At 38.6% G+C, this 13,114-nt stretch overlaps 1 protein-coding gene across 1 annotated transcript; it reads right to left on the reverse strand.

Moving 5' to 3' along the window:
• Positions 1–6,049: 6,049 nt before the first annotated feature.
• Positions 6,050–11,176, reverse strand: nrsn1l (neurensin 1-like). The gene is made up of 2 exons (XM_051136022.1): positions 10,997–11,176; positions 6,050–7,630 (listed from the first exon to the last, which is right to left on the reverse strand). Exons 1-2 carry the CDS (start codon positions 11,174–11,176, stop codon positions 7,229–7,231), a joined length of 582 nt encoding a protein of 193 aa, XP_050991979.1. The 3' UTR covers positions 6,050–7,228.
• Between the last annotated feature and the right edge of the window lie 1,938 nt (positions 11,177–13,114).

Here is a 13,114-nt window from a genome sequence, read left to right on the forward strand (position 1 = left end):
ACCCATGTTTGCAATCACTTGAGATCTTGTGTGCATGACAGTAAGTAAGTGCACTGGACTGTCCAAGGACTCAAAATGCCAAAGCTCAGTACCCTTAAATGGACAACCTGATCTCATGACAAAAACGTACTGTAATGTTTCATGACGTATTCGATGTGAAATGTGCACTGAGTGGCACTAAAAGAAGCTTCTGCTTTGTCCCATGATAGGCTGACAGCATGTAAATCATCAGAGAATGAATTGCGCCCTGTTTGCCTCAGCCGTCCTTGCTACCATTTCCCCTCGGTAGGCGTCGATAGCATGATGGCTTTCAGTAAGCGGTCTGGTGATTGGCGTAGTATGAGACCTGTGAAACAGAAGCGACGTTTGGTGATGTCGGCCAAAGACCACAAAGCGGTGAGGTGGTGAACTTTTTGGTTAGAGATTCAGTCATGATAGTAAATTACTAACATCCGACGTAAGCATCTTTGTTGGAAAACATTCAGCCGTGTAGTGATATCTGCAGATGACTTCCACATTTCACTAGCGTAGATGGCCATCAGGATGACAACTGAGTTTAGGAAGCAGATCTTTGCGCGCAAAGCGATGGTCGTTGACCTCTATATTAACATTAACTATTGCATGGTCGCAGATGCTTATGGGTCTATGATTCTGCCAAGGTACGTAAAGTAATTGACTTCTTCAAGTGGTTGCTGACCAACAAGGACAGGGTTATGGCCACTGGCAAAACCAACACAAAGGATTTTACTCTTGGAGGCACTGATCTGGAGTCTAGTCTTTAGCGCCTTGTGCTCCAATGCACCACTGAGCTCATTGAGGTATTGCAGGGTAGCTGCAAGGAGGGCGATAGCGTCAGATTCACAATTCCTCTGCCATCTCTCCCAAGCAAGCCATAGGGTGAGGTTAAAGAGAAATCTCTCATGGATGCCAGTATTAATCTGGAAGTAGTCGGAATTTGCCTCGGTCTGTGCGAACACAGCAAATGGTTTCACAGAAGATGTTCCTTAAAATGTCAACAAACTTTGCTGGGGTACCGTAGCTTTCATCTTCCACAGTGTCTCTTGATGAAAGCTATCGAATGCCTTTGTATAATCAACAAAATTAATTGATAGCTTTTGTTGGAACTTCGTGCTTTGCTTGATACTATTCCTCAGGACAAAAATGTGTTCAGTGCACAATCTCCCACTTTGCAAACCGGCCTACTCCTCCTACAATAGTGCACTGTCTGATCGGTGAAGGTGCAGAAGAAAAATCAAGCACGAAACCTTGCTGGGGATCTACTTACCAAAAATTGTTCCAAATGAGTTTCTTTTTTCTGCTGAACACAAAAGAAGATATTTTGAAGAATGTTGGTAGCCAAACTAGTAGCCATTGACTGTAATAATATTTTTTTTTTTCTCTATGCTATGGAAGTCAGTGGTAATCTAGTCCATCAATTAACATTGTGTGAATACATGCTACATGTTTATAACAAACAAATCCATCATTAAAGGAGAACTCCACTTCCAGAACAACAATTTAAAAAATAATTTTTCTCACACCCTTGTCATCCAAGATGTTCATGTCTTTCTGTCTTCAGTCGTGAAGAAATTATGGCTTTTGAGGAAAGATTCTAAGTTGTAGGAGAAAATAAGAGGGAGTTTTTCATCATATTCTACATACACTTTTTGAGCTGGAGTACACAGACGATGAACTTATATGTGATTCGTAGCATTGTGGACGCGCATCCCGGAGCCTGTGCTACACAAGCCTTTTGTGCTTAAAAAGTATACAAATTTTTATTTTCCAAATAAATGACCAATCGTTTCGCTAGATAAGACCCTTCTTCCTCGGTTGGGATCGTTTAGAGCCCTTTGAAGCTGCATTTATACTACATTTTGGAAGTTCAAAATCGGGACACCAATGAAGTCCATTATATGGAGAAAAATCCTAAAAATGCTTTCCTCAAAAACCATAATTTCTTTACGACTGAAGACAGAAAGACATGAACATCTTAGATGACAAGGGGGTGAGTAAGTTATTTGTAAATTGTTGTTCTGGAAGTGGTGTTCTCCTTTACGGTGTTTTTAACTTCAAACTCTTGCTTTTGGTTAAAATACAAGTCGTCTAATCAATAATATTGTTTTCTCCAATGAAAAGGTCATCATATCTGAATCAGGAGAGAAATATGCACAGCTCAAGCACAGTCCAAAACAGTTTTAAATAAATATGTTGGTGTATTTTAATCTGTGAGGAGATGGCTTTTTTTTTCACTGGAGGAAGTGTTATGGATTATGGACTCATATTTTGGCTTTGGTTTAAAGTCAAAACACCTTATTGATGGACAAATCTTTTCAACTGACAAGAAGTCATGTGGATTACTTGTGGATTATTGTGATGTTTTTTTATCAGCTGTTTGGACTTTCATTCTGGCAGCACCCACTAACTGAAGAGGTTTCATTGGTGAGCAAGTGATGCATTGCCAAATTTCTGAAAGAAACTCATCTACATCTTGGATGGCCTTTTTTCCAAGATATTTCACCTTTTCGGATGAACTGTTCCTCTAACATCAAACATCATTGGTTTTTGACTGTCACATGACCATATGTCATGATGTTTACAGTTTGCCATATTTAATGTAGTCTTTGTTGGCGGTGTTTATATGATACGAGAGTGACTTTTACAAGATGTAAAATAAGACTCTGATGTCCCCAGGGTGTGTATGTGACGTTTTAGCTCAAAATACCAAACATATAATTTTTTATAGCTTGTTAAAACTGCCACTTTTAGGGAATAAGCCAAAATGCACTGTTTTTGTGTTTGTCCCTTTAAATGCAAACAAACTGGTGCTCCCACTTCAAGAGTCAGCAGAAACAAAACAGGACAATCTCACGCACTGTAAGTGTCAGTAGTGGTGTTCAGCCTTATATGTTTGAATCGAAGTCATCTGATTGTACTGTGGATAATAAAAACACATTTATGAATTACACAGACGGGGAGCACAGTGCAATAAAAATAACAACATGGTCTCACAGAGCCATCGTGTGCTATCACAAACTTTATAAGTGCCACTTGTGATTAAAATCCCCCTGTAGTCAAAATGTTAATCCCTTAAAACTAATCTTTGATCATCAAAATTACATATTTAAATGTTTTTTCTTGTGAAAAGAATTTTCTCATGCCTTAAAGGGGTCATCGGATGCTAAGTTCACTTTTACATGCTGTTTGAACCTTAATGTGTGTTGGCAGTGTATGTACAAATCTACCCTGTAATGATAAAAATCCATGCAGTGGTTTTTAATTAATCTGTAAAAATAATATCCCCTTTTTCAAATCGAGCCATTCTCAGATGCCTGTTGTTGTTGCATCACACCCACAGAGGCCGCTCCCACGATAGTTGATTGACATGAGCGTCTTACCTCAGATCGGTTGTAACAGTCCGACCTCCATGTTTTGATTCCGGATCAGGGACGTAAGTTAAATAAGAACTGAGCAGTTGAGGTGGTGTGTTTCTGGATGTTTATTCCCAACATCAGAGCCGCTGAAGATGCAGTGGATTACGTTTGTTTGTGAAGGGAATGCACCTCCCGATCTACATATATCCGTCTATGTTCGCGCAAATCATCCAGCTTCACTTACAGCAGAAATGAGTATAAGGGTTTTTTTTTTTTTTTTTTTTTAATGAATCTTTGGGATTGCCTTTCCTAATAATGAGCTAGTTCGCAAGTTCAGCGGCTAAAGGCGACTTAAATCGGCTAAAGTAAACAGGCTCGTCACTCCACAGAGTAGAGAGGGGCGGGGCGAGCAGAGCTTATTTGCATTTAAGGCAGCCTGGACAAGAATGGGATGATTTTTGAAGAGCTGATTTTGGCAAGGTAAAAAGGGTGTTGTTTTACACAACCATGGAGAATTTTTAACCAAAGTATATTATAGACTTTTCATTAAGAACCTAAAGAATCATATCAGTTCGTGGAAAATGGGCATTCGATGACCCCTTTAACAGCTTGAATGTAACTGTACCCCCCCTTGCCTCATTTACTATAAGCGGATCTATGAATATGCAATTAGCCCCGCCCCCATGCAGTCATACCCGTCAGAGCCTCTTGATCCATTGAACTGTAGAAAACGCGATATAATGGCGAAACACGGATAATGACTGATAAAACTATGTTTTTACTAGCGGACAGCTACAGTGGATACTGTAACATTTGTTAAAGTTACTTACTTGACGATGTTGTGCCCTCAAAATGCTTTGAAGGCTCGAATACAGCCTAGTTTGTGATTCCAGTTCGCGCCCGCGAGCATATGCGAGTAAAGTTCAGACGGCAATGCGGGAGAGGTGCGTCTGACCCCGGGCTACTTTTACACTGTTGCCGCGGGTTATTTTTCAAGTTAGCAGTTAGCGCCTAGTGGTTGTGCTCTATTTAATGCTCCATATGCTCTATTAAATGCTCTATTTAATATTTGGTTTTGTGCTGATAATCCTATTGGTATATTTTGCATGCTAATGATGATCCTTTGACATAATTGGTTACTGAAGTTTGTGACAAAAAAAGAGCTGTTTCAAACCGCATTTCTGGGACAGCCTTGGGAAACTACAGTTTTAAGGAGAAAATACTCAGCAATGGTGCTGATTAATGGACTGGCACATGGTTTGTCTAAAAGCATATTAAAAACACCACATAGACAACATAAAAATCTTGATTTTCACTACAACTTCATGTTGCTTTCATATGCGATTTTTAACTACCACATTAACTACCACTACGATTATTTAAGATCATTCTGGTAGTATGTGAAGGCAGCATCAGTGAAAACAGGCAGAGACAATGGTAGCTTTAGCAACATTAGCCTTAAAGAGTGCCAAAAAGTGCTTTCAGAAAGGCAATTTGGAAAACAAATGTGTGATACTTACTTTGTCTGGAGCTGACGTTCACACACAAAGCATTGGTGCTGATCCCTAAACATATAGGGGACCTTACCGATTTTTTTCCAGGACATTTCCTTCAAAACTGAAATTTAACCACAGTGTCTTCAGTGGCTCAGATGGACGGAGACTATGGAGACTCCTATGTTTGTTGGTTCAGCCCAAAACACAACACTTGTAATGCTTCTTTGGCGCTGACATTGTATATCTCCAGTAATGGCAGACTGCTGCTTCTCAGGTATGTGTCTATGCTAATAGTGCAGTGATCGTCACAAATGGGTGGGATTTCTCCCTACGATGACGTGTACAAAGGGAGAAATCTGGAATCGCATGTTCAGAGATACTGTTTATGATTTACTGGGATTATAAAACAAGATTGCGTGGATTTTTACCATTATAGGCTGGTTGTTTTCACACACTGTGGCCACACAACTGTGTTCCAAAATCTTATAAAAGTGATTTTTGCATAATAAGTCCCCTTTAATCTGTCCATCAGAAGACTGCCACCAATGATACACTGAGTAACCCGCAGTTGTACCTCTAAACCCTATTCCTAACATTAAAAGAATGCATATAGGCAGGTCATCCTGAGCGCTAGGGCATATTTTCAGTGCACCCATCAACACGCTGTAGCGTTCATCCGGTGTGGCTTTTCTAAACAAATGTGTTAACAACCTGCCAACACATTACAGGCATCAAGCACATGACCTAAAGCTGAAGACAAACAACATTTCTTCCCTTTCTCACTCTTGTTTTCGCAATACGTTTAGAGTGAACGATTCTTGATGATGGCTCTACGTGTGTGGAGCGCTGGTTAATTGATTGTTAACAGCCCACGTACTGTGAGCTATGACTGTTATATGAGGGAAGGTGACTCACAGCGAGCCCTTGCGAGAGGGAGAAAGCGGTTTAGTGGAAGCAGGGAACAAGGCTGGGATGAGTCATCGCTGCTTCCTGCATCTATTTGCAGTCACTCAAACTGCCTACTGGTAGACAATATGAAAAGAGACGGCCGGTTTTACAAAAGATCACACCTTTCTGAGTGTCGTTTTCATTCATTCACACTATCAGTGAATGAAAAGGTGTCAATAAACGTGATCTTTTAGAATAATAATAGTAATAATACACAAAAAGTCAAGTGGATTGAGTATGCTGATATTCATTTATTAGGTTTGTTTAGAGAGGAGCATTTATATACATAACATACTGAGACAATAAGACTTGACAATCATGGTGTTGCGTACAGTAAATTCCATTTAGTCTTTCACATTCTACACAACTGCAGCTGATAAAAAAGTAAAGGGCAAGAATGCAGTGAGAACAAAACTATTACCTGATATTTTATGCATAAGCGCAGAACATCTGATAGAAAAGATATCAGGGATCCTGAAATAGAGAGTAGTTTTGTGCCAGACTGTGCATATTATTATGACAGTGTTTGCAAGGCAGCACTTTATTGATATTGCTCAAACATTCTGAATAGGGTTTGTTCTAAACTAATAACGCTATGTTTTAAACCTCTTCCTGAATTAAGTCAACCTGAACAACTTAACATAAGACTCCATTCAAACTTGTGTTTAGAACCTTCAACATTCAGAATCCAACAGCGATGGCATTCCGAATTCCAATTGGTTTTGTACTACGGAATTGTGATTGGTCTTTTCTTTCTTAAACTTTTTTTTACACCTTATAAGATGCACACTGGGCACAGAAGATGCTTTAAATATTTGTCTATTTATGGCTTTCAATATATTAAATACACTACCATTCAAAAGTTTGGTTAGATTTTTTTCTGAGGTTTGAAAGACTGCATTTATTTAATTAAAAATATAGTAAAAACTGTAGTACTGTGAAATATTATTAGAATTCAAATGAATTGTTTTAATATATTTAAAAAGGGAATTTATTCCTGTAATGCAAAGCTGAATTTTCAGCATCAGTATGCTGATTTGTTGATGAATAGAAAGTTAAGAATATAAAAGTCTGTCAGTTTAATGCATCCTTGCTGAATGAAAGTATTTAAATAAAAAAAAAAAGAAACACTTTCTGACCCCAAACTAGAACTTTCTTTTACTGCCTTGCAACCACTTAGTGGCCCTTCATATGATTAATACTGTAATATACAAAAATACAAAAATTATTTTGACGATAATTATACAAGTGCAGGACAACAGATGGCACATGTACTTGTCAGTTGACTTCTCTTAGCACATTATTATCAAACACAAAAAAGACACTCCCAAATTTCTTATTGAAATAAACAAGGAGCTTTTGTTGATCACATCGACAGCACTCTTGAACGGGCATTGTCACATAGCTCTTTTACGAGCACTGCTGAACTTTATCGTCTCTAGCGAGAGGAGATACTCCTCCGTCACTAGAGACCGGGCTGGGAGGTTTCATTACAGGGTCTGCTGGGCTTCTCATTGCACTCGGGACTCTGGTTCCCCCCTTCCGTTCTCTTCTTGACTCTTCCTGTTTTATGGGAGTTGTTGAGAAGTTAGACATAAGGATTCCACCTGCCATCAGAACCCCGCCCAGAGTGAGAAGCCCCGTCCCGACCAGCACGCATATGTGAAGCGAGCGATTGTGACGCATGGCCTGGCGGTCCACGAACAGCAGCTCGCCCTCACCGAACGCCTCAATGCGAGTGGGGATGGCATAGCCCACTGTCATGACCACCAGACCCGCAGAAAGAAGCACGACACCAATGGCAAGTGTGACCTAAAAGTGAACAAGTTTGATTTAGTTTTCAACCCTGCTGAAGGCGTTTTAAAAATGTACCAGGCTTAACACCTTCTGAAAAGTCAGAGGTGGCAAAGTGGAATGATAAATCATAAATATAGCTGCAAGCAGCCATTACCAGGGGTCAAGTGCTTTAGGTATTTAAGCACATAAGGAAAAAGACATTACATATTACTTGGCAAGCCTGTAACCACATAGATCAATTATTAAAAAAGCATTTTTGTCAAATCCAGGTGATTTACCATAGAAATATGATGGTTTTATAACATTTATGACTGTTATAGCGCCAACTGTGGTCCGATCTACCTGAAACTTTGCATGCTTGTTCACAATCACCTGTCGCATGTGCTCAGCGGGTTTCGTGAAGTTTTGAGTTTTCGTTTATGCTTTATAGGCTTTTGGGTATATTTGGACAGGCCCCTTTTATAAAGGATTCCGTTATAGCTTCCCAACGGATAAATTTCAACATGTTTTTGATAATTATTGATCTAGAGAGTCCAGAGAATTGCACTGCTGTGTTTTTTTTTTTTACAGATTAAGCAAAAAACCTAGGACTACTTTGCAAAAGTAGGTTTTTCACATCTGCTCAATCATTTCAAAAACGGTTTGATTGACAGCAGTGGTTCTAGAGGCAAAGTTGTTTGGAACGAGGAGGTGTATCATACGATATGAATATCGCACATATGTGTGGAAAACCATGCAATGTACAATCATTTACCCCCTCAAAAAATGCGATACAGTCCCCCAGTGGCCGGTTTCTTTCAAATTTCTCACAAACTTTTGGGGCTGTGAGTCAAACAGGTCCACCAAGATTTGTTCCAAACGGCCTCTGTTATCTTTATCTAATAGGTGTTCAAACGTCATCAGCCAATGGCGGCCATGTTTATTAAGATACACAAATGTCCCAGTAGACATTTGTGGCACTTTGGATCAAGTGATTTTCATGTTCAGGGGACAAATGGTTGCCAAGTTATAGCCATTTTTATGGTTTTTTTTTTTTTTTTTTACCTCTTATAGCGCCACCAAGTGGCCAATCTCCACGATTTTTTCCTCTGACCTTAGCTTGAGATCTTACAGAAGTGTGCCGAGTTTGGCAAAAAATATCTCATTCCGTTCAGGAGTTAAAGTGGCCCTGCCCTTCAAACTCTCCCTTCACTTTCCAGAGAATCTTTCTGTACTGGTTTGGTTCCGATCGAGCAAAAATCCTAGGACTAGTTTGCACAAGTAGGTTTTGCGAAAAATGCAAAATACCCGAAAATATCACTCACAATCAAATCTGTCTGGCATGAGCCAAGGATTCCAACGACATAAGACACTTGAGCCTGCGACTGACGGTTTAGGAGTTGTGAGCGATTTCATACTTCTGATCACTGTACTGCCGTCAGGCCGATTGGGGTGAGCCTCGGTCACATTGTAGGCAATAATAGTACTACCATACTACCAAGATGTACTTGAGAGTTTCAAGTCTCTATGATTTACGGTTTGGTCTGCATAACTAGTTTTACATGGAAATCACTCATCCGTGACAATTCTAACAATTACAATAGGTTTTCAGCGCTACGCACTTGAACCCCTAAAAAAAAAAAAAAAAAACATATGCAAAATATATTACAGTTGCATAACACAACAAAACTTTATTCTTAAAAATAAGGTTATTTATTGGCATTAATGGTTTCATGAAGTACCTTTAAATGGCTCAATATAACGTAAATGATTTCTCTTACTGGTAGAAAACCCATGAAAGATTTATGTTATTTTAAAAAATCCACATTGTTTTATACACATTTTAGACTATGGAGGGCACCATTATTTCAGTGACATAAAATATTTGCACTCTGTGGGCTACTGCCGGTAACTGTTGCTATTTTTACCGCAACACAACTAAAAATCCGTGCTGAGAACTCCTTTAGCGGCCTTTAGTAGCCATGGTCTAAATCAGGACTAAAGTGGACAGAACAAAGATACAGGTCTTTAGGAAATTTTATTCGTCCACAGGCATTTTCCCATTCTTTTCTGCTCTTCTTATCACTAGTTCAGCAGTAAAGACTTCATTGCTTCTCTTATTGCTCTTGGTCTGAAAATTACAACTAAGACCTCACAATGTGGAATTGTATCAGTATTTTATTTTCCAGGTTGTATTGTTGTAAAAATAAAAACTAGGGATGATTTGAGATTTTTTGAACACATCGCAATTCTTTCTCAAATCAATTCTGAGCTTAGTTTTGAACAGCAGATGGCACTGCTTGCTTTAGAAATGGTCGTGCTCTGCTTGTTTCAAAATCCTTACATGCACTTGAACCTAAAATACTCATTTATACAATTTGAAAAGGTTGAAGCGAATTACAAGGGTGTTTACAGTGGGCTGTGTTTACAATAATGTCGTGCCATAAAAGCATTCTGAGCCAAGGTGAAATTAAATGACTCAGCCGAATGCAAAAGTTCTCTTCAGCACTCTTCTTCATAAGAATTTGAGTGTGCGGATAAAAACTAGATTAGAGATTAACGCCATCTGCTGTTAATATCTAAGCTCAGAATCGATTCCAAAGAGAATGGCGATGCTGTCGATCCACAAATCAATGTATTGTCCCATCCCTAATAAAAAGGTAGCGCCAGTAGCTTACCGAGTGCAACCATTTCATGTCAACTAAATAATGGCCCCCATAGTCCAAAATATGTATAAAACGATGTGGATTTTTAAAAATAGTCTTTCATGGGTTTTCTACTACATATTTCAATAATAGACATCATTTACGTTATATTAAGCCATACAAGTCTTAATACCTGGAGTTCCCTTTACCATCAATTTAACCTTTCCATTCCACAAAAGGTTCTTTATAGTGTAAAAAGGTTCTTCAGATGTAAAATATTCTTCACACTAAGGAAAAAAAGATTCTTTTTTTCAAGAACAGATTACTTAAAGGTTAGTTTCTGAACCAAAAATGGTTCTTCTTCGGCATTGCTGATGAAAACTACTATTTGGAACCTTTATTTTTAAGACTATAGTGGTTTTGATTCTTAAAATGTTTTTCCAAATGTTCTTTGAAGAACTGTTCACTATAAGGTTATTTTCAGAACCCAAAATGGTTCTTCTATGGCAAGGGTGTCCAAACCTGTTCCTGTAGGGTGACTGTCCTGCAGAGTTTAGTTCCAACCCTTAAACACGCCTGAACCAACTAATCAAGGTCTTCAGACTCACTAGAAACTTCTTGGCAAGTGTGCTGAAGCTAAACTCTACAGGATGTTGGCTCTACAAGAACGGGTTTGGACACCACTGCTCTAAGGCAACGCTGCCAAACCAGTCTTTTGGAAACTTTATTTTTAAGAGCATCTGGTTCTCTCTGTTACCTTCCAGAAGCTTGAGCTCCACCGCAGAGGTGATCTCTGGCCCTGAAAGTCTTCCTGCTGCTCCCTCATTGAGGCTGTGCACTCCTCATAAAAGTGGTGTAAATAGGAGCGCACTCCAAAAACATGACAGCCGGAGCCAACGGTGTGACCGGACCCACAAAACTCGGAGCAAGAGGCCATCTCTCAGACCTGTGATTATAATCACACATCATTACAGGAAACACCTAAGACATGCTAAAATATTGAAGAAAGCAGTTCTTAACCTTCTTAGCTTTTAATAATCATAATTTTGAGTTATACAACAGTTTCCAGAATTTTTCTTTGTAGCTTCAATTCCTCTACACCTGTTATTTTTTTCAGCATTTTCAAAGAATCTTAGTTTAAAAATAGGCTACAATCATTTTTTTTCACCACAGCCCCTTTTCCCTGTCATATAGCACCATACCCTGGTGAAAAAAACAGCATATGCTGGTTAGGTAGGTTTTGATGCTGATTTAAGATGGTCCTTTGCTGGTTTATGCTGGTCCTTAGCTGGTTTAAGCTGGACCTTTGCTGGTTTTTGCTGGTCATGTTGCTGGTCAAGGACCAGCATGGACCAGCATAAACCAGCTAAGGACCAGCATAAACCAGCAAAGGACCAGCTTAAACCAGCATCAAAACATACCTACCAACATATGCTGTTTTTTTCACCAGGGTAGACAGCCATCTTTTATTAAAAATCCAACTTGCCAATTGTGAATTACACCTTTAACCTAACACAAATGTGGCTATCATTTTGTTTATTAACTGTCTTAAAAGTTTTAATAATTGCAGTTTTTACTTTTTGTTGTATATCAGCAGTAAGCCTACTACAGTTGATGTTTTCTCAAATTGAAAAACCACCCACTGATAAATCACAGTCTCTCACCAAGACATAAACACTCTATGCCAACCACACTCAGAAGCATCATAAATAATGTAATTTACATGCACTACAGTTTGCATGCTATATTTCTATAGACGTGCTCATAGTATTACCTACGGAAACTTCATATTTACCTGTGCAATAAACTGTAGTCACATTTAAGTTTTTGTATTAAAATGCAGTTTAAACAAAGAGTTTATTTGCTCTATAATTAAGTTTAATCAAGCCCTTCCCATTCTGAATACTCAGGAGGCACTGTAAATGCTTCATTAGCTAAAACTGAATATCAGAAAAAATAACCACAGAGGCTTAAAAAGAAAAAAATGCAAATAAGTTCATAAATCACTCGCAGATTAGTCGTTCAATATGCAAGCCAGGGCGCGAGTTTTTGGTGGGGCATAATGAATACACCTCGCAAAGAAAACAAAACAACTTTAAGTTGTACAAATGCATATGTTTCAACATCATATTCACACGTTTCTGTAACTAAACAGTTCATTACAAAAAAAAAAAAGATTATTCAGAACTCATATTTAGAGGTAGTAACCCAGAAATGGAGTTGGACTGAGGAGGTAGCCATAGCAACAACAGCAGACCGCAAGATCATTATCAGACAATTATATCAGTGAACATAAAATAGGTCATTATTTATCATAACGTGGACTTACATCTCACAAAATCTTAAAAGGTCTAAGCTGACGTTGGTCTAACCGTGCAAAACAACTTTAAAACACCTCATAAGACTGAAATTTACCACTTCCAAAAATCGACATTCATTATAAAGCTCTTTACAGTAGCCCATATTTTGCACACGAATTAGTCTGTGCATTCAGGGAATTGAGGAATATCACATATACATTCTCCTTATTGTAAACAAAACCATCTACAGTACGACAAAGTGCAGATGAGAATGACTCAACCCACTATACTGCATGTTTATGACAATACTTCCGCAGCAAATATTAATCATACGACGCAACTCTGCCTCCGTCAAATTCAAAACACTCAAGATGTTTTCTTATATATCTACACGATCAAACCCATGTCTTATAAGCACACGTTTATGCAAATAGGGCTGTACAGAATCGTTACATTTACTGCGATTAAATCAAGCGGAGAGATGCTGAAATATCGGCGACAGCAATAAACATGTCAATAAACGCAAAGTCAATAAAGAGGATTTAACGAGTCTGCGTAATTATATAAATCACAAT

Source organism: Labeo rohita, chromosome 19 (genome assembly GCF_022985175.1).
Source record: "Labeo rohita strain BAU-BD-2019 chromosome 19, IGBB_LRoh.1.0, whole genome shotgun sequence".
Lineage (NCBI taxonomy): Eukaryota > Metazoa > Chordata > Actinopteri > Cypriniformes > Cyprinidae > Labeo > Labeo rohita.